This window comes from Eschrichtius robustus, chromosome 3 (assembly GCF_028021215.1).
Source record: "Eschrichtius robustus isolate mEscRob2 chromosome 3, mEscRob2.pri, whole genome shotgun sequence".
Lineage (NCBI taxonomy): Eukaryota > Metazoa > Chordata > Mammalia > Artiodactyla > Eschrichtiidae > Eschrichtius > Eschrichtius robustus.
Genome location: NC_090826.1, coordinates 185,135,161 through 185,155,553, shown reverse-complemented (window position 1 = coordinate 185,155,553; position 20,393 = coordinate 185,135,161). Strand labels below are relative to the sequence as shown.

At 49.0% G+C, this 20,393-nt stretch overlaps 1 protein-coding gene across 4 annotated transcripts; it reads right to left on the bottom strand.

Annotated features, from left to right (window-relative positions):
- Positions 1-688: 688 nt before the first annotated feature.
- LHX9 (LIM homeobox 9) lies at positions 689-19,985 on the bottom strand. Of its 4 annotated transcripts, none has more exons than XM_068538569.1 (6): positions 19,958-19,985; positions 14,725-14,843; positions 12,584-12,786; positions 11,050-11,405; positions 4,912-5,114; positions 3,437-3,694 (listed from the first exon to the last, which is right to left on the bottom strand). In XM_068538569.1, exons 1-6 carry the CDS (start codon positions 19,983-19,985, stop codon positions 3,437-3,439), a joined length of 1,167 nt encoding a protein of 388 aa, XP_068394670.1. The 4 variants fall into 4 exon arrangements, with proteins under 4 accessions (XP_068394672.1, XP_068394670.1, XP_068394671.1 ...); XM_068538570.1 differs by lacking the exon at positions 19,958-19,985 and adding an exon at positions 8,066-8,071 and having other exon boundaries at positions 14,725-14,841; XM_068538571.1 differs by lacking the exons at positions 3,437-3,694; positions 19,958-19,985 and adding an exon at positions 689-745 and having other exon boundaries at positions 14,725-14,898.
- Between the last annotated feature and the right edge of the window lie 408 nt (positions 19,986-20,393).

Genomic DNA, 20,393 nt, shown 5'->3' with positions numbered 1-20,393 from the left:
TGTTTAACATAAAGTTAACTATGTTTCCATCAAATAAAATGTTTATTAATGAAAGCTATTTATCATACAAGAAACAGCAAAGATAAGTCATCATACAGAGATGTACACTAGAAGTGACAGATGTAAAAGTGCATGCAGAGATTTCTGTTTAAAAAGGAAGTAATAAACAATAATACTAAAATCACTGGATTTTGATCCCTATACTCTTAAATGAGTGATAGCTTTTCTTTGAATTTACAATTGGAAAATGCCATTAACAGATAGGACTAATACACATTAGCAAGCAGGTGAAATGAATGTTTTTGGATTTTATTTTACAACTACTGTGCTTGACAAATGTGTGGGATTTTTTTTTTTTCAATAATTTTCTTCAAATCTGGGGTGGGCATATTACTGCCTGGTTGCTCTGATTTATACACGATTTATCTAATTTTGTTTAAAACCATATAATTTTAAGCCTCCATTTGTGTTAGACATCATAAAAACAGAAGTTTTGTTAACATTCAGTAAATGACATTTAAGTCTCCCGGTCTCTCTCTCTCTCTCTTTCTCTCTCTCTCTCTCTCTCTCTCTGTCTCTCTTTTTTTGGCTCAATAGATTTTTAAATGTATGATTATCATAACCTAATATTGTCTTTGTCTTCACTGCAGTGGATTTCCGATCAAACTTTTCCCCTTCTTTTAATACTTTAGGGAATTTTCAAACGTCGGGATGTTTGGCTGTAATGCCCCAAGATTTGTTCTCCCTGAAAAAAATCATAGTGACAATTTATTAACTACAGAGCAACTTGGCTTTTAGGGGTCTGCAATTTCTATTTAGATTTACAAATATCCATTTGTGCTCAATAGACCTAACATTAAACTTAATCATATTTAAGGTTTCTTTTCATGCAATTACTTTATCTGCTAATCATCTTTTTTTTAATTCTAAAAATCAGGCTGAGTCAAATCAGTGGGGCATTACTTTTATTGTAGGAAAATATATTTCAAGGTAATTCTAAGTTGAATTACACTGCATATGCAATGGTAATTTAAAATGAATCAGAAGTTTGGAAATCTAAAAACTATATGTATGTTTGCATATCTAAAATTTTTCATATCACCGTTTTAATAGCTTTTACAAATAGACAATCGAAAACACACTAGTACAGTTAAGCCTTAAGTAAAACTAATGGGAAATAAAACTCCTTAGATTCAAAATCGTTTATTCACACAAATTTAATAGGATATATCACAATTGTTTGGTCCATAAATATTTAGGGGAAATAGTTTCTATACAATGCATTTATCAATAAACAAAGAAACATGGACAATTTTGCTAGACCACTTACTGTACTATAAACACGAAGCTCAATATATAAGATTATTGAATTTATCAACTATATTGGAAAGAGTGCACAACTGCTTTCTATGACATGTTTGTCCCCTCTAACAGGATACACCATAAAAAGAGTTTCAGAAATAAGAGGTAAAACAGTACAAAACTAGTGAGGTGTCAAAAGGGCTTAAAACAGTTAATTTAACAAACAACACATATATCCTGATTTTTCACAAACTTACTTCCAAGTTATCTCATAAGGCACATAGGAGAACTGAGTTATAATTAGTCTACTTAATAAAGTAGATCTATAGTACCATATATTGTTCTGTCAAAGAACAAAATTTATAAGTATCAATATTTTACCTGTAAAAGTGTATTAATAAGATCTCAGCCTTACCAAGGTTGTTTGGTCTGGTTAGTGGTAAATGCCCAAAATGTAATAGAAATATGAAAAGTCAAGATTTAAGCTCCATATAAGATGATGACCACACTTGCTAAATATATAATGGCAATCACACCTTCTTCTGTTACAGTGTTATCTTCCATCATCTTTTTTTAAAAAATAAGCTACTTTCTGTGCTAATTTTCTAAAGACCCTGAGCAAAAGTTACAATAATGCACTTTAATGTGGGCAGTGAACTGTCAATATGTAACCACACATTTATACAGCCAGAAGGACACCTTTAAAATCTATTAAATAGCCACTTCGACCGCCAGAGGAGATTTAAGGGGTCCAAAAAGTGGAGAACATGTGCAAAGTTATTCTTAACAATCCACTAAAGCAAGACATATATCTTGACTTCTTTTTTATTTTTATTTTTTTTTAGGAAATCCACAATCTAATTGGTATTTAACTACAACAGAAGCATATAGATGAACATTCACCACTGCCCAGACCATTAAGATTTTAGCTTAAATTAAAAGAAAAAAAATGCTACTGTAAACTAGGAAATATATTCAGATCAGCATCCACAAGGCTTCTGAGTTTATCTACTTTAAAACTAAGAACCTCAAATCTCTAGTGTCAGAAAAGTTTTTTTTTTTTTCTGACAAATACATCAACCTGTGCCAAAGTAAAATGAAGCAAAACAAAACCAAAGAATTCTCATTGTTAGCATGTTACTAAGTTTTTTTTTTTAAACATTATTTGTATAGAATGCCAGATACAATATCATGGTACAGCTGAAGCCAATTAAGAGCTATTGATTAAATTATACTGATTTTTTTAACTTCTTAAAAAATTATATTTTGCTTATTTCCATTTTCCCTGGGAAAAAAATAATTTAGAAAGAATGGTTTTATAACTATCATTTTTAGCTTGAGGAGGTTAAAAGTATAGAATTTCAAATTCTGTTTGGAATTTTCATGGATACACAGGAGGTTTAAGTATTTTTCAAATGTTGAAAAGCAATAACTAACTAATAAGAAAGTTTTGTTGGGATGTACACCCTAAGAGGAAAAAAGAGTCACATTCCTGGTTAGATTTCCCACCTAATTAATCTTTAATATTTAGATTTGCTATCCTTAATGTTCTTGTTTAATCATATTCCTCATTTGTAAGAAAAAGGAATGATCAAAACATTTTTTTCCATTTTAAAATTAAAAAAAAGGCAATATGAAGTTTTCAAAATTCCGTTAAGTACACGTACAATTGCAAGATTAAAAAAATAATTTTAATTAATTATCTGATTCTTTATTAACCTAATTATATAACCGGGAATATGATTATTTGCCCATCATAATACCACTCTTTTTTTTTTTCTTCGAGATTCTGGAAATAAGTAACATACAATTTTAAGAGGCACTTATTAGAATGATTCCCAAACTCCCCTTACCGACTGAAAGATCTAATTAATTTTTTTTAAATCCAAATACACTTTGTAGACAAAAAAAAAAAAAAAAAAAAAAATACACTTTGTAAAGGAGACAATACTGTAAACTCATTTGCCAAGTGGCTGCAGAGGCTACACACCAAGCTGTTGTTTTTATTTCCCAAGTATCTTGTGGGTTAGGGAAAAAAAAAAAAAAAAAGTCTTGTAAATAATAAAATAATCATTAGAATAATAATAAAAAGAAGAGGAAGAATTAAAAAAAAAAAAAAAAAAAAAAACCAATGTTAGAAAAGGTTCGTTAAGGTAGTTTGCGAGGGGCTTCCGGATTCGTGGCTGTCCATGTTAGAGGTCACGGCTGTCACTACAGTGATAGTGGGATTGGTCAGGTCTGTTAAAGTGGTCGCAGTGCCGGGTGGACTGAGCGCGCCGCTGTCTGCTGGGGGCGGGGCCGGAAGCGACGTGCCATCAGCTTTATCAACACCCCCATTCTCCTGCCGCAAAAGGTTCCTTCTGAATTTGGCTCGTGCGTTTTGGAACCAAACCTGCAAACCAATCCCAATGGATTTCTTTACCGATGTTTATTTTTATACTTCTTTTTTTTCCTCTCTCTCTTTCCTTTTTTTTTCTTTTTTTTTTTTGGATATGTTTCTCTTTTAAATATAATTGTTTATTTTTCTTGGGAAAGAAGGGCCTTTTTTTTTTTTTTTTTTTGCTTTCTTTTAAAACAGAGTAATTCCAGTACGACTACGGACACCCTCTGAGCAGCACGTGGGCCCCCGCCCCAGCATTAACAACTGCCGCTTGGGGGCTACGGATACTTAAGTGGAGATACCGTGGGGAAATGAAGGCACAGAGATGAAGAGGGGGAAACACACCCTGATTCCTCAACTACTGTCTTTTTGAGAATGAGGGCAGGCGAGGTCAGGGAATGGTTCACAAAGTAAGAATCACTCGCATGAAATGAACATCATTGAAACAGGTTCCAGCCTATTCTTGAGTCTGACACATGGCAAGTATTCCTTGCATAGGAAAAACCCCGAGGGCCACGGACTCCAAGCAACCGGAAACTGGCGGGTGGAATTTTAAATGCCTGCTATTTGTCACTGAAAAGTGTAAGAGCATCACAGGGGACCCACAGCAACCCACTATCATGTCTCTAGTTACATATTCTTACCGTGATGAGTTTAGGAAAGCAGTTGGACAGCAGATCTCATCACTCCCAGTATTTAGTTGTGAAATATGGTTGGTTAAAATGGGAAAATACTTGCTCCAAGTGGTTGCCGAGACACTAACCATACTTGTGGCTTTCCAGGAGTTGACAAAAAGGGTCGTCTTGAATTTGGAAGCTCACAACAGGTAGTGAGGCTGCCAAGAGTGTGTTGAAGTAAGACAGGGCCAGCAGGTCCCCCCGCCAAGTCTGTGCACTGACCCTAATGTGAACGTTAAGTCTCCAAAGCCACAGCTTGCGCAGATAACGTCACCCGCGTTTGCAGAGCAGCTAGGCAAGCTGAACTGGCTTTGGTGGACCCGTCTCTCCATCTGCAGGGAGAATGCGGCTGCATCTTAGAAGACCCTGCGTCTCTCTTTGGGCAGTCTCCGGAAAGCCCCTGCAAAATCTCAGTACACTCTCTAGGGAGGTAACTAAGGTAAACTAATGAGAAGCAGTACAGGAAATAGCCGTATCACTCCAAACAGGGAAGAGAACTATTTTTACTGCAAGGGGAAGATGTATACACAGCCAACGATGGAGGTTTCTTACCTGCAAAACTCTTTTGGTCAGGCCTGTTTTCTGAGCAAGCTGCTTGAGGTCCTTGGCGTCCGGGTTGTGGTTGATGGCAAAGTAGGATTTCATGGTCCGGAGCTGGTGATGCTTGAAGGAGGTGCGCATGCGCTTGGTCTTCTGCGAGGGCGGGTAAGGCTGCTGATCTCGGTCCAGATGGTCGGCCTCATTCTCGTTACAACCTGTTGCAGTCACAGTGGACAAACAGGGGCTCAGTGGAAAGTCCTGCATTAGCTGAGAAGATGGCAGGTGGCATGATAATGTCATGACAGGACAACAACGGTGGAAAAATCTGTCGACCCAGTTATGAGTGGGAGCCAGACAAAAGAAAGAGGTTAATTGCCCACGACCTCCAAACTAGTCTGTTCATGTGGACACACTCGAAGTTTAGGTAGTAGAAAAATATTAGATAAATCCCCTCTTCGGCTTAATGGTTGCTAGAAAACCTTGAAAAGATGAATAAGCTGTAAGTGTGGGAGGGAGAGAAATCTTCTCCAAGAGGGAAAAGAAAAAACCCTTTTCTACTATATATATGTGTATCAGCACACCGCCGCTCCACACACAGTTTTTAGAGACTCCACGTTTTGTCTGCATTTGTGAGATGAGGTGTATTCTCTGAAGGCATGAAAGATATGCAAGCGAGTAATTTCAGCTTTCTCACATCTGAAGGTCTCGGAGAGCCCCCCAACGAAGGAAGAATCTGAGTTCCAATTTTTAGCCTTTTCTGCTAATCCTAGAACGTTTCCAGAAAAAGTTAAAAGTGGCTGGAGAAGGGAGAGAAGTTAGAAAATAAAAATTTGCAGGATTCTTATGTAACCGTAGGAATATTATTTTTGAGGGCTTTTAGCTATAACTGCTTAACGTAGGGCTAACCAGGATGAAAATAGTTTTCCCTTGGAGTTATTTTAGAAAATATTTCTGAAAGAGAACGAGCGCAGACTTTTCTTCCCTTGGTTCATGCCTGCAGCGCACCCCACAGCTCCCAGCTCAGAGGCTCTGACGTCCCGCTCGGATCGTGGCCCCGTCTGCTCTGGCACGTGGTACGGAGGGGGGTTGAGCTGTGTCCCTGGCCCGCCGGGCAGAAGGAGGGCGGCATCACAACCCCCCTTGCACAGCTCCCTCAGCACTGAGGGCAAAACAACCCAGCCTTTGAAACAAGCCTCAAAGTCCTTATCCCCGGGATGTAAAGATGTGCATTTAAGAGGTCATTTCCAATTACCTACTGGCTCTGCATAAGAAATATGATTACAAAATGAAAACATTTTGCTAAATATTTACTGATTCAGCCAACTTCTCAACTTAAAGGGCATGGCAGGTTTTTTTTTTTCCTTTAAACCTTACTTCAGATGTTTATCTCATATATATTCAGACTGATCATCATGCATGTTAGTGCATTATAATAGAATATCTAAAATCAACCTGGTCGTTTCCCTGGGGGAGAAACCTGAATCTTGAAGGAAGTGAGACGTCTCTTACTATTACCTCTTTCATTCTGCTGGAGAAAATAGTATTTGCCTGCTATGCTCTGGTTACAATTACTTTTTAAAAAACACTTTTAGTAAATCAGTATATATACAGAAACCCAGTAGTTTTATAGTCATCACAAGAGTCAGCTGCATCACAAGATCCACTTAAGAAATTCTCCCTAATGTAACAAGACTAGGCATGGACTAATGTCTCCTTTGTTCATATTTCCATGAGATCCATAAAGAGGGCACACTTGGCAAAAGAGCAATTGAGTTCATGGAGAGAAAGACTCTATCATGTTCACCATCGGGTCCTCTAAGTCATGCACAGGGCCAGGAGCTCAGCGAGCATTCGATCAAGATTTTGAATCTTTGTTCATCCGTAAAATCACGAGTGACTATAAATGCAAAGTCAAATCAACTTGAAATGGAATGCAAGTTAGATATATACAGCCAAATGTTGAACAGAGGCTCCTTAAACTCCAACAGAAAGGGTAACCTGTACCCAGAAATAAGAGAGAGAATATGCTTTACATTTTATCCTATTGCATCCCCGGGGAGAGATGTCAAGTTCAAATCTTCTACAGAATCGCACTTTTGTATCCTCAAATGGATGAAACAGCATCTTATGACCTACTATAAAACTATACTTATCTCCAGTAAACTGAGCTATATTTCACAACCAGATTATAAATGAAGCCACACCAAAACAGTCAAAGAGGCACACCTTAGTCATTGGAGCCTTCTTCAAGTAAGATTTCAACTCTGTCATAGGTGAGTGATGTGTAACCCTTCCTGATTAGCACATTAAATGGAATATTACACTTGAGGTAGAAGACTTAACTTGGTACTTAAGTAATGCCCTTAGCCATCCACCCCTCCACACACAAGTTACTATTTCTTAGAAATGGGTTTGATTCCTAACCTAACTATATACTCATTAGTCTTTAAAATGAAGTTTATGAAAAAAATTATAGACAGGTTTGATAAAATTGCTTCTCTGAATGTGCATTCTATATCCATTATTGCTGATTAAGAACTCAGCAGAGAATTATAGTGTATTAAAAACAATTATGGGACTTGTTTTCACATGGAATACAATTCACTGTGCAAAAAGATTAAGTTAGCTCTTTATTAAACTGGTATTAATATAAACAGATAAACTGTGTGATCAGTTATATTATGTGAATTAATAGAGCAATCTATGTCATCTACAGAGTAACGCAGTGCATTGGCCTAAATTACTTGTGTTTCACTATGAATGCCTTACGTAAACTTGCAAGTGATTGCGTTTCCCCAGGGTCTACTTTTAAAGCTACAGGGGTTTTCTTCCCCCCGAATTATGAGATGAGATGATAAATCTCTTAAAACTGTCTTAAACATACACCTGTAAGTACACATCTGGCACTATAAAGTTAATGAGAAGATCTAAATATTTTATTCTCCGGTCACTTATGGAATGGTCCCTTATCCTGAAGTGAGTTTCTATTCTGCAGGTGTGTAACCTTCTGAGAACTGATCCCTGGGAGACCACTAGGGGTCAGTGCCAGGCAAATTTAACGACTGCCGGGAGCTTTTGAAGTTTGGAAGCCAAGAAAGACCCTAAGGAGGGAGATTTCGCGAAGTGGCAAAAATTTAGTCTCTCAATTAATGCTAAGTTACCCAACCAAGAGCTGCCTGCCCTAGACTAAATCCTCTTCTCACCCTGGAGGGCTGCATTTCAATCCAGCATCCCAGATAAACTTTCCAGGTCTCTTTCTAAAATATCTGCCTGATATCTGCACAAAGAGCTATAAACTAAATTAGGAAGAGTCTCATGAAAAGACGTTTGCCTTATGTCGAGCACTTACTGATCTTTGCCAAGCTTCCCATCTCTGGAAGTCTGAATCATAAACATATTCTGTGTACATGTGTTTGAAAATATATCAATGTATAAATTAGATGTGTTTAGTATCAACATTAGTCTTTTCTGAGATTAATTTACACTTAAGCAGAGATGGCTCCAAAGAAAGCTAAAATAAGGAGCTAAAACTGCGGGTCCATTTTACTGTCTGCCCTTTAACGTGTTTTCAATGCACTGAAGTGTTTCTTTGGCTAGTTTTGTAATAACAAACTGGCATTGCATTCATAAACTTTTTTTTATAGCTAACTTTTTTTTTTTTCATAAACTTTTTTTTAGTGGCAGGTTGATTTCTGGTCAGGCATCTTTAACCCAATTTCTCTAGATTATTTTCACCTGATCTTAACTTTATGCTATTTGCTCGTATCTCTGGGAAAAGTCCAGAAGGGAGAAGGTGGATGTTAATTAAGAGGTACCGGCTCTGCAGTGGTGTGATCTACAAACTCTCTGCGGTCAGGGAGGCCTCCGCAACTTTTCCCTCCTTAATGAACAAGAGCATCAACTTTCTCCATAACCTTGTGGCAGCACTAATTTGCAAACTAAAGGCCTAAGTGGAAAGAGATTTTCGTTCTTTCTAAGAAATAAATGTGTACTCTCTAGTTCTCCTCGGAGAAGCACAATTTTCTTGACCCTAAAGCTCTGTGGATCTTTCTCACGTAAAGTAAGATCAAGGCGAAATCAAACGTAGCTAATTAGATTAAACAAACAAGCGAAAAACCAGGCTTGCCACCTTTGGCTAGAAATCTCCCCACACTTCTGGACCTTCTCTGGGCTGAGGACTTCCCTCTCTCCAAAAGCCTGGCTAGTTTCTCTCTCTCTCTCTCTCTGTCTCTCTCTGTCTCTCTCTCTCTCTCTTTCTCTCTCTCTCTCTCTCTCTGTCAATCTCTCTCACTCTAATTAGGGCATTAGGGCCTTGGTCAGTGGCTGGAGATTCCGATGTCATCTTCTATTAACAGAGAACAATTAGTGCCCTGCCCGGCCTGCCCCGGGGGCCACGCATCAAAGGAGCCCAAGTAAGCGTGCTGGGCACCGTGGCCCCAAACCAGAGCCCCAGCCTCGGGCACAGCAAGGGCAGTGCGCAGCCCAACCTCCAGCGGGGGGTTGGCAAAACCCGGGGGTGCGCCCGCTGTGCGACACCAACCCACCCGGTCAGGGTCTGCAGCCGGCAGCTGGCCCTCCGCCTCTGCCCAGTGACCCCGGCTTGAACCCCGTGGGACCAATACAGTCGCGCTGGGTCCCCGCTCCCTGGGACACCACCCGCTGCACCTTTTCTGTGAAAACCTCCTGAGAACCAGGAGGGAGCCGAGGAGAGAGCTGGGCAGAGCCCACTCAGCCTGCGGGGACCCTGAAAGCTGTGGGCCCGACCAGGACTCCGGATTCCTCTAGCTCACACTGGCTGTGTGACCCTGGGCAAGTCACTTATCTGATGGGACAGTGTCCCTTTACCATTAAGCCACAGTGGCTCACACACCACACCAGGCACGTGGGAACTGGAAGAGAAAAACAGGCAAGATCCGTGCTCTGGGGTGCCCACCCTTTGGCTGGTATCTGGGTGCTCATGGAAACAGGGGTTGCCACCATGAGGTCCCCAAGGTCCTTCCCAATAGAATGGACTCCCCTGGCCTGAGTCTCCTGCCTGCTGAGGTTTCCATCTGGGGCCAGGCCAGGGGACAGGGAGTCAGAGCAGCTAAACCAACCCTTAGGTTGCCCCAGAGTTATCCTAGGGCTTTCTGGAACCTCTTTTCCAGGGGCTGGGACCCACCGGAAGAGCTTCCATCCCGCTTGGAGTTAGACTGTGGTCCTCAGGGCCTGTCACCATCCTCACCTGGGGGATGGCAGGTGAGGGCGGGCTACCAACAATGGGAAACTGGTGAGTGAGAGAGATTGATGAATGATAACGTGTGGGCCTCCCAAAGCAAGGAGGAAAGCGTGCTCTCTGGCCTGTTGCCTGCATTTTGTTTTTAATTAAGAGAGAAAGCTGGAGGAGGAGAGAAGAGCAGCCTGTGACACCACTAAGCCTCCTCAGAGGGCCTGACCTGGAGGTTCTTCCAGTCTTCAGGGCGGTCTGGGTGTCTGGATGGTTTATCCCACAGGGAGTGAGCTGGCTGGATGGGTCCCCTGACCCAGGGAAGGAGCAGGCCAGCTCAGCTGTGGAGACTGACTCCCGCCCCTACAGCTGCTTTTCACCAAGATCAGGGATTTGATTTTTCAACACTCTTGCCAACTGTTTCCCTGATTAACTCTGAGCTGGTGACCACAGCCTCTGCCCTTTCTAGACAGACTGGGGTTGGGCTCTGTAGACTTCTTTTTTTTTTTTTTTCCTTTTTTAGTATTTAGGGAAACCTTCTCCAGGATCTATAATTTGGCCTCCACTCAGGAGTTGCCCTGGGGCTGTTTTGCTCCAACTGGGAGCCAGAAACTAATGGGCTCATTAACTAATGGGCAACAAGGATTTGGCTCGGCCTGTGTGCGGGAAGTCATTGCAGCCTTATGAATGTGTTTTCTGCCCCAAACTACAGAAAGCTCTCTCTCACCTGTTCTCCCTCTCCCCTCCCCCTCTTCTCTCCCTCTTTCCCTCTCTCCACCTTTCCCTTCTTTCTGAGTGAAAGGGAGCTGTAGTGAGAAAAGGGTCGTGCTAAGGAAAGCACCATCTTGCAACCACGTCTTGGACGGGAAGGAGCTGGATGGAATTCTCCTCTGAGCAGAGGAGGCTAGGGCTACAGGGGCACTGGGGAGGGGCTGGGCGCCCACCTGAGTTGTAACTGACGATGTCCACCCCCAGCGCGGGGCTCTTCCGCTTCCTGGGCCGCCCCTTCTGCACGGTGCCAGCGCCGTTGAAGTAAGGCAGGGCCAAGCCGCCGCTCTTCGCCGCCAGCTCGGTGTAGCTCAGCTGAGGTGTATACTCCCCTTGCAAGAGGGTCTCGAAGTGGGCGCGACAGTACACCAGGCTGTCCTTCATGCCAAAATGATCGCCCGTGGTCAGGGTCTTGTTGCAGGTGGAGCAGGTGAAACAGCTCAGGTGGTAGACGGAGTCTCGGGCGCGCATGACCATCTCGGAGGCAGAGATGCCAAGGTGGCAGCGGGCACATCTCTGCACAGAGAACCTTCTGGAAGGAAACAGTCGAGTCAGGGCGCTGGTGGAGGCAAAGGCAGGGCCACCTCCCACTGTGACACCTGGGGCTTGGTCAGCAGTGGCCCAAGACTGAGACCTAGGAGGGGTCCGGGAGGGGAGGACCCGCGCCCACTTGGACATAAATTTTATTTGCTCATTGACCTGCCCTGGTGAACAAGACAAAGAACCCATGCATTAAATTCAGAAGAATCGGGTAACTGATCCTCAGTTTTCTTCTCTGTAAAGTGAAAATTTTAAAAAGCAAAAACAAAACCAAAAACAAACCCTGCACTGGCTAACTCACAACACAATGTTAAGAATATTACATCGCGATGTCAAGTGAAAACGTTTCCTCGATTACAAAACATACAAACGAAGGGTGTTACTATTTATGGAAGCGTGAGCGTGCCTGAAAGCATTCAGACACGGCCCTGGAAAAAAAAAAGGACAGTTTTGCAGAGGGAAGCTAATTCTTTTTTTAACCACTTCTCTCTCCTCAGCCAAGAGCGGAGCCGAGTCCCTGCACCTCGCTCGCGTCCCCAATCCAAAAGCAGAACTGGGAAGAATCAATAAACAAGCTGCCGGCGACTTGACTCTCCGGCGTCTCTCGAGTCTGGCGGGCAGGTTCCAACCAGCGGGAAAGGCATCTGGGAACTGAGAGGCCTGGGTTTCGGCAACAGCGATCATTCCTTTTCATGGTCCTTTACGTGAGTTCCCGCCCCCACCCCCCTCGCGAAAACCTGACACCACTTGCTGCTGCCCCGGCCACCAGTTGAGTTCCAAGACACGGGCCTTGCTCGCTCAGTTCGTAGTAAACGGAAAAAAACAAAAACAAAAAACCCGCTTTCGTCTCGGTGGACCGAGACACGTTCATTTGCCCTTCCGAGATTTGCCCAATTCCCTCGGCCGAGCTGCCCAGGGCCCCCTGAGCGGGATAGTCGCTGGTCACGCTCTAGACCTTGGGTGGCCCCGTCCGCGCGCATCCCCCCCCCGCGCGTCTGGCGGGGATGGGTATGCTGCAGCTTGAAGGCGCACGCGGTGGGCTTCCCTGGTCTGGGGACTGGTAAGAGTACCCCCAAGGGACCAAAGGCTGGGGACAGGGAGGGGACTCCGGGGCTCGGGCAGGTGACCCCTCCAGGTGTGCCAGGGCGTAAGGGATAGGGGTGGGAATACCTGTAGTAGTCCTCCTTGCAGTAAATGCTACCGTCCTTGGCGAAGCAGGTGAGCTCGGACTCGAGGGCCAGCTTACATTCACAGCATTTCAGGCACCTCAGGTGCCACTGCTTGTCCACGGCCAGCAGGTAGTACCTGTCGGCGATCTTGCCCCCGCAGCCGGCGCACAGGGCGGGCTTCTCGGGGCTCAACGGAGGCATCCCCTGCAAGGAAGCGCGCGCGGCGTCAGGAGGGCGCGCGAGGCCGCCCCACGCGGGTACCCTTCGCGGCGCCAGCCCTCGGCCTCGGCGAGCGCCGCAAGGTCAGGGGCCCCTGCGCAAAGGCAAACGTCGGAGGAACATTTGCAGTTTTTCCCTCTGCGACTCGCACCCTTTCTACCGCGTCCGCCTGAACGCGGCGTCCGCGTCCTCCCCGGACTTAACCTAAAAACACGCGCCGGCCACCTAGAGCCTTTTTCGAAAGGGCTAGGAGCGCACGGACTATAGTTTGGTGGATGTTTCCAAACTCGAATAATTAAAAGTTAAAAATTGTGGGTTCCATTGCGCACGAAATAAGACAACGGAAATTGTTATTGGAGAATGGAAAGGCGATCTGAACAAGCACATATTGTTTTTTCAACAAACACTGTTACATTGCTATTTCTCTAAATCCTTATAAGCAACGTTGAAATTAAAAGGAAGGGAGAGGTTTGTATACTGGTGCTCATAATTTGGTCGACATTGTTTTGATCGGGATGTATTTGGCAGATCCTGCTGTTCTCCAATCTTCAGGGTTATTGGTCCTTTCCTTGGTAAGGGTGTACCGTGCCTGTTCCCGGGGAGGGTCCGTTATCCGATCCCCTCTGCACGGGCCCTCTTTCCCTGGCATCAACATACCCAGGAGATCTTTGTCCTGAAAATCTTTTTAATGCCCAAATTAAGCTTCCCGCCTGCGTCCCCACGACACAGCAAGGATGGGGACACCTCGCCTTAACAAGCGCAGCCCCGCTGTGAAATTCGCGTTTGGATTACTGCTTTTTGTTTTTAAACAGGGTAGCCACAAAAGGGGGGAAAATAGAAGTTAACCGCTGTACGTTTCCCTCAGGACTAGCAGAAATGGGTTGGACTTCCCCCATGAAACTCTGGCGGGCCTGGAAAAGTAAAGTTTCGCCCTTTATTCAGACAAGGGCCTGCACTGAATTCATTTTGCAGATGTAGAAACATCCACCAACGGGGCTACTTGGTGGACGCAAAATACCGCTGACCCGCCCGGGGCAGTCTACCGGCTTAGTCTGAGCCACAATTCCCGGTGTGATGCCTGAGGATCTACATAGCTATGTTCGGCTGAAATCATTTCCGGAGACTTTTGTAGTTTCCCCCCTCCGGCTCGTAAGTGGGAAAGGCGAGCACATAGATTATTCATTGGTTTTCTTTATTAAGCTGGCATGACTTTTATCCTACGTGTGTAATCGACAGAGGTAGGTGGTCGATCACAGCGTTTAAGGGTTGGAAAGTTCTCGCTCTTGGGCTAGGTGCCCCGCTCCTCCGGATTTTCTATTAGGGTCCCCTGCACACCATACCCGCCCGGCCCGAGAGCTGAGCGCAGTCCTGTCTCCTTCAAAGGGCCCAGACGAGCTGCCAGAGACCCCGAAACTCGCGGGGTTTGAAGGTCCCACGTTCCGAGCAACCGGAGAGCTGGAGGGAGCCCAGTCGCGTTCTAGTCCGCTCCAAATGTCCGGTCACCAGACCCAGGGACTAGAGTCACCAGGCTTCAGCTCAGCCCGGACGCTCGGCCGCGCGCCGGCAGCCCGTGGCCCGCACCAGCTCGCCCTCCGGCCGCCGATCCTCGCCGGGGAGGCGCCCGGGAATCTGAGGTCCGGAGGAGAGGAAGTCCCCATCCTCTCGCGCCCGGTTCTCCCTGCTTTCCCGGGACCAGCTGCGGCAGAGGAGAGCGAGCTCGGGGTGTCAGGAGTGCAGACAATTCAAATCGGAAAAGAGCCCTTTCTTACCCTGCAGCCAGGCGGACCAGAGATAAGCCACCCACCAACCTGGAGCGGACGCCCCCACGAGCCGCCATCCTCTGTCGGCCGCCGGGGAGGCTCGGCTCGGCTGCCCCGCGCGCGCACGGGCGCCCGGCTCCCGCCGCCGCCGGCCCTTCCTTACCGCGTCGCGGCCGTTGAGCTGGGCGCCTTTGGCCAGGCGGGCCTCTGTCTTGGATCTGCGTTCCATCTCCTCCATGATGCCTTGGATGTGGCCTCCGGAGATCCCGTGGAAGAGCATGGCTGGGGGGCGGAAAGGACACGAGTTGTCTTCTGCTCGGCACCCCACTATTTCCATATACACACGCCCGGGGCTCTCAGCTCATCCGAGGGAAGGAGAAGCAGGGACCGCAGAGGCGGCGCGATGGGGGGCTGCGGAGACGCTCGGGGACAGAGGGCGAGGGGGCGAGAGGGAAGAAGAAAGAAAGAGGCAGACGGAGTGGAAATTGGTCTGCTCGGAAAGGAAAAAAGAAGAAGGGGGGAGAAAAAGCCCCAGCGGCTCCCTGAAGGAGATGTGCAGAAAACAAACAAACACGGGTGGAGGGGAAAGGAGGCGAAGAAGGCAGGCGAATCTTACTGCTCTGAGAGATCGAGTTACTAATGGGAAACAACTGCAGCGGGGGGAGGAAAACAAAATCTGGTGAAGAAAGAAAATAGTTTTGAACACAAAGAAAGAAAAAAAAATGTTATTTTCAGCGGTCCCTGGCTGCTTGCAAGTTCCCAGTGCCTGTAGGTTGGGTTGGGGACTGCTCCTGCCGCCGGAGCTGTGTCCAATTTGTTAAGAGACTAAAGCCAGCCCATTTTTGATAATTTAGTAGGAGGAGTTCTCTCCCCGGAGCTGCCACGGATTTTTATTCAGACAACAAAGACCTGTCATACTCCTCTCAACCCCCTGGTGATGGGCAAGTGGGGACAAACATGGGGGGGGTAGGGGGGAGACAGTAGGAGGGGGCATTTACTTCCCCCCAACACACACACACACACACACACACACACGCACACACACGCACACACACACACCCTTCCAAGAGTTCCCAGGAATCACGTTTTAAAGGGGAAAAGGAGCCCTTATTGTCCCCGCCCTGGCGCAGAAGGCAGAGAGCCGGCCTGTTTGGTCCAAGTTCAAGAGCAGATCCTGGCTCAAGAAATGCAGAATGTCAGCTTCCAACTTTAGGTTTCCTCCTTGTGGACTCTCTGGTCCCCAGCTTACGGGATCCCCAAATAAGTAAATATTGAACAGACATTCCTGTCCTCCCCACACCCTCTTCCTCAATTCACTTTTTAAAAGCAAGTTGCTTCACCTCCCCAAGGGCTCCCGACCCCAGCAGGGACTGAAGCAACCCCCAAAGTGAAAAGGAGCTAGAAGAGCCTATGTTTCTGGAGTTTACTTCTGGCAAAAAGATTTTTCTTTGACACACCAGTGTAGGGGAAAGGCCGTGGGCTTGGAGACGTGATGTGCAACTGAACCGTGACCACAGGGGGTTGTAGTCTCTCACCCAGTTCAGGTTTGGAGGGAAACCGATGGCGAGTCCCGTGTCCCGTCTGAAACTTGTCAATGTGGGCAGCAACTCGGGGACTCGCGCGAGCTTGGCGCCGCCCCCCGGGACCGGGCGCGCGTCCCACTGCCCCGGCTGGATTGGGGGCTTGTAAATCTGGACGCGCCACACATTTAGGAGGATGTGAAGGGGGCTCCTCGCCGTGGAGGAGGGGAAGGTGAGAGCTGACAAGCAGAATGGCAGCCCCGCGCCTCACAAGAGGCAGGATTGTTCTGTCTCCCTCTGTTCCCGTGAGCGGCGGCCCCTCCTCGGCCCTATTAAAAAGTGTCCACAATACTCTGATATTGTCGATTCATTCAAACCACCAGAAGCCCCCTAGGGGCCCGAAGCGGGGAGCGGTGGCGGCAGGAACCGACCCAGCTCTGAGCCGAGAGGAGGAAGCTCCGGCTGCGCTCTGCTCTGCGCCGTCCTCCCTCCGGCCGCCTGTTTCCCACCGCGCCCCGTCGGCTTTCCCGGGGCCGCCCGTTTCTCCCCGGCACGTCCCGGACACCTGGAGGAGTCCGCTGGTGGCGCATTCGCTTCCCTCGGGAGGAGCCCGACATGGAAGGTGGCCAAATCTAGAAAGATAGAGGGAGAGAGGGAAGAAGAGAGGGAGGGAGGGAAGGAAGGAAGGGAGGGAGGGAGGAAGGAAGAGCATGGGGGAGGAAGGGAGGAAGGAAATGAGAGAGGGAATAGAAAGGAAAGGAAGGAAGAGAAGAATGGTGCAGATCCTGACTTCCTGCCCCAAAGCATCACCTTCTGAAGCTGCTGGAGTCACCTCTACCACGAAACCCAAGACTACACTGCTTCCCCCTTACTCTTTTCTCTGGGTCAAAAATAATGTTATTTGCAGACTGGACGCTGTTACGGTCCTCCGAGTGCCAGAATACAGCTCATAAAACACAATTTCACACAAAACTGAAGCCAATCAAGTGAACTAAGCTGGAGACCTACCCTCACTTTGGCAGCCCTACTGGACAGCAGGGCTGCTATTTACTGTAAGTAATGTAATTAGCCCCTTTGGATGGAAATCAATGAGCTTTTCAAACCCACGTGCACAAACGCTGGGGCTGGGGGCAGCAGCTCTTTCAGAGACAGCAGGTCCTCTCACAAAGGGGCAGACTGCCTTCCCACAAGGCGGTGACTGGGACCAAGGAGGAGGAGGGGGAGGAGGAGGAAGAGGAGGGGTCTTTGAGAAGAACATCAGTCAATTAACCCAAGGAGGCTCCAAGGAAAAAGTAAATATGGGACCTCAATCCAGGAACCCGCTTTGTCTAGTTTCTAGGCTAACTCCCCCCACCACCCCCCTCCATGTGGATGTTCAGAAGTGGGTTTGGCTATTGTTGGACTTGGGTCCTGCTCAGCAAAAACAACAAAGAACCCAAGAACACCACTGCCTCCTTGCAAGGGCTGAAACTTTGGAGACTTCATTAAGTGAGAGCTTAACAAACAACTCCAGGAAGAAGCCAGAACTTTTGTGACATCTCCAGGGAAGCCAGGCACAGAAGTCCTGTGAGCCCTCCAATCCTTCTGTCCTTCCTTCATCCTCTGCACACAGATTTGTTCATTGTGAATCGGGTACAGGCAGGGCAGAGGACCTCCTGCCATCAGCTTCCAGGTTGGAGCCCAGCTATCCCTGCTTTTTCTTATAAAACTCGGGTTGCAAGTTCCTGCTCCGGGTGGGATTTGCTACTTCCCATAAAGACGAGAACTGCTAGGATTCTTCCTTCTCAGCCAATGCAGGAAGATTGCAGAGAGCTAGGGGTGGGGCAGGGGGGCTGCTGGAGTTCGGGAGGTCCTCCTTAGTTCTGGGGAGATCGGAAATCGCTCCCCATCGGTCGAGCCCTGCCTCCTCTCACAGTTCCTGAAAAAGGAAGCCCGTGGGGGCGGGGGACATTTTCTCCAAGAATTGGGCGCGTGACCTGGGACGTCCTAACCTTTTTGTCTTGCAGCCTCGGGGAGATGGCCTAAGAGTGTCCCCCAGCCCACCACTCTCCAAGCACTTTAAGGAGAGCGTCTTGGTGGCTCTGCCTTCTTTCCTCTCTCCAGAAGAGCTGCTGGGGCCCGGGGCCCGCCGAATGACCCTCGAGTGCCAGTTCCTGGGGCTGAGTCCCCGCATCTCTCAATGGGACAGGTGCAGGGACCCCTACCCCCGCGGCCAGGAGGGGCATCCCGAGTCTCCCCTCTCAACTCAGAGCTCTATTTGGAGCAGGGCGGCAGAACCTTGGCCAGGGGCTGCCCTCCGTCACGACGGAGCCCACTTCGTCCGCTCTTGCCTTTCTGCTCCACCAGCCACCCAGCCGCTTACAGCGGCCGCTTTGAGGAAAGCAGGCGGCTGGGATCGGGAGCACAGGAGTTGGGATTGAGGGTCAGGGCCTCGGAATCTCCGCTAGGGCGGCAGCCTGGTCCCGGGTTCCCACTCCCTCCCCAGAGGGGAGGAGAGGGAAGCAAAGGGAACGCTCGGCTTTATCAAGCGGCAGCGGAGGCTTTAGGGTCCCAAGGGGAAACCCTGCCTCTACTGAGAGAATAAGTGACTCAAGGTCTCTTCAGACCTGAATTTTAGAGGCCAAGATCCTGTGCCCCGGGTTTGCCCTTAAAAGGGCAGAGGCCGCCTTTCCGCCTGACCCAATTAAGCCAGTTGAGGAGCCTCCTTGGTCTGAAAGGTGCAGCTCTTGGAGCGGCGTCCGGCGTTGGGCGCCGTCCTGAGCATCCCAGGGCCCGGGGGAGTCGGCGCCGTCCTGGGGCTTGGAACCGCGCACCCAGCCCTGGATGCCTCGGGGTCTGCGCTGGGCAGGAGGCCAGAGCATAGCCCGGAGGCGAGCCGGCCCTTCTCCATCCGTGGGCGCAGGGAAACTGTGTGTACACCGAGGGTGGCCGATCCAGACTGGCGCCGCCGCCAGGGCGCCCCTCGCATTCAGTCCTACTAGGAAGGGCGGCCTCCCTCCGGCCGGGATGGGAAGGGGCTGAGCGGCGCCGGGGTGCGGGAGCTCTAGCGCGAGGAGAGGGAGCCCCGCGGCCGGGCCGCTGCGCACCTCGGCCGGGAGCCCGTTCCGCGCGGCCGGCGCGCCGGGCCCCGCCCTCGGGTGCGCCCTGTGCCCACGCACCCCCTTAGCCCCGCGAGGTCTCCGGCCCGCTGCGCGCTGCCTTCAAACCTCTGCCTCCAACGCCCCTGGGTTCTTCTCCAAGGGACGGCCGGCCGGTGGCAGAGACCGCGCTTCTGAAATCTGAAGCTCTTTTACCTGGGGTTTGCCGTGCGGCGGGCCCGCAGCAGCCCCAGGAATAAAGGGAGCCTCCCCCCGCCGCCACCCCCGCGTCCGCGGAGATCGCCCGCAGAAACGGCTACGCGGCGGTCAGGTTGAACCAACAGTGGGGGTGAAACCAGTTTCCAGTTAAGCCCTAATGGGTGAGAAGCGACGTCTTCCTGCCCCCGTCCCCGCCCCATCCCTTCCAGGGAGGAGACGCCCCCAGCAGCTCCGCGAAGGAGCCGGAGCGCATCCCTCGCGCCCCGACACCTCGCGGCTCAGTGGCACCGTGACCTCCGCCCCCAGCGCCTCCGCCCTGAGTAGCTCAGGCCTTCGAGAGGAAGGCAAGAGGAGGGGAACGCGGATTTCAGGAATGCTGTCAGGAGACTCTGAACGAGACCATGTATCTTAGAGCCTACGGTTCGCGGTTTAATTTCTAAGACAGACACAAACAAACCCCTCTTCTTCCCACCCGGTGAAGGCGTGCACACGCGCGTGCACACACACACCCACACACCCACACAGTATATGCTCCGGCCTAAGAGAAAGGGCAAGAGGAAGAGCCTGGCGTGTAACTCACCTGCCTCTAGAGCGGTGCCGTTCAGCATTCTGAGAGCAGGAGTGGGTCCCTCAGCGACGGTGGCTGCACCGCGGAGAAACGAGCGCATCAGCTCCGAGGCGCGGCCCGGGGCCCCGAGCGCCTCCCACCCCGCGGGGGGCGCGTCCCAGCTGCTCCTCCCGCCGCGGCCTCGGGTACCGGGAGGCCCCGAGGGAAGCCGGGCAGCCGCCGGTAGGTGCCCGGGGCGCTGCCGGGAGCCGGGCGGTCGGGCTCACACCGAGGGCGGAAAACTGCTCCGGCCAGGCAACCCCAATCGGGATCTTACCTTGAGGTCCAGACGTTCCCGCCCGAGAACCCGGTCCTCGGCGAGGAAGGGCGGGAGGCGGCGGCCAGAGGTGCGAGCCAGTCCCCGGATCTCGCCAAGGGGTCCTCTGTTAATCCAAATAAATAAGTCAAC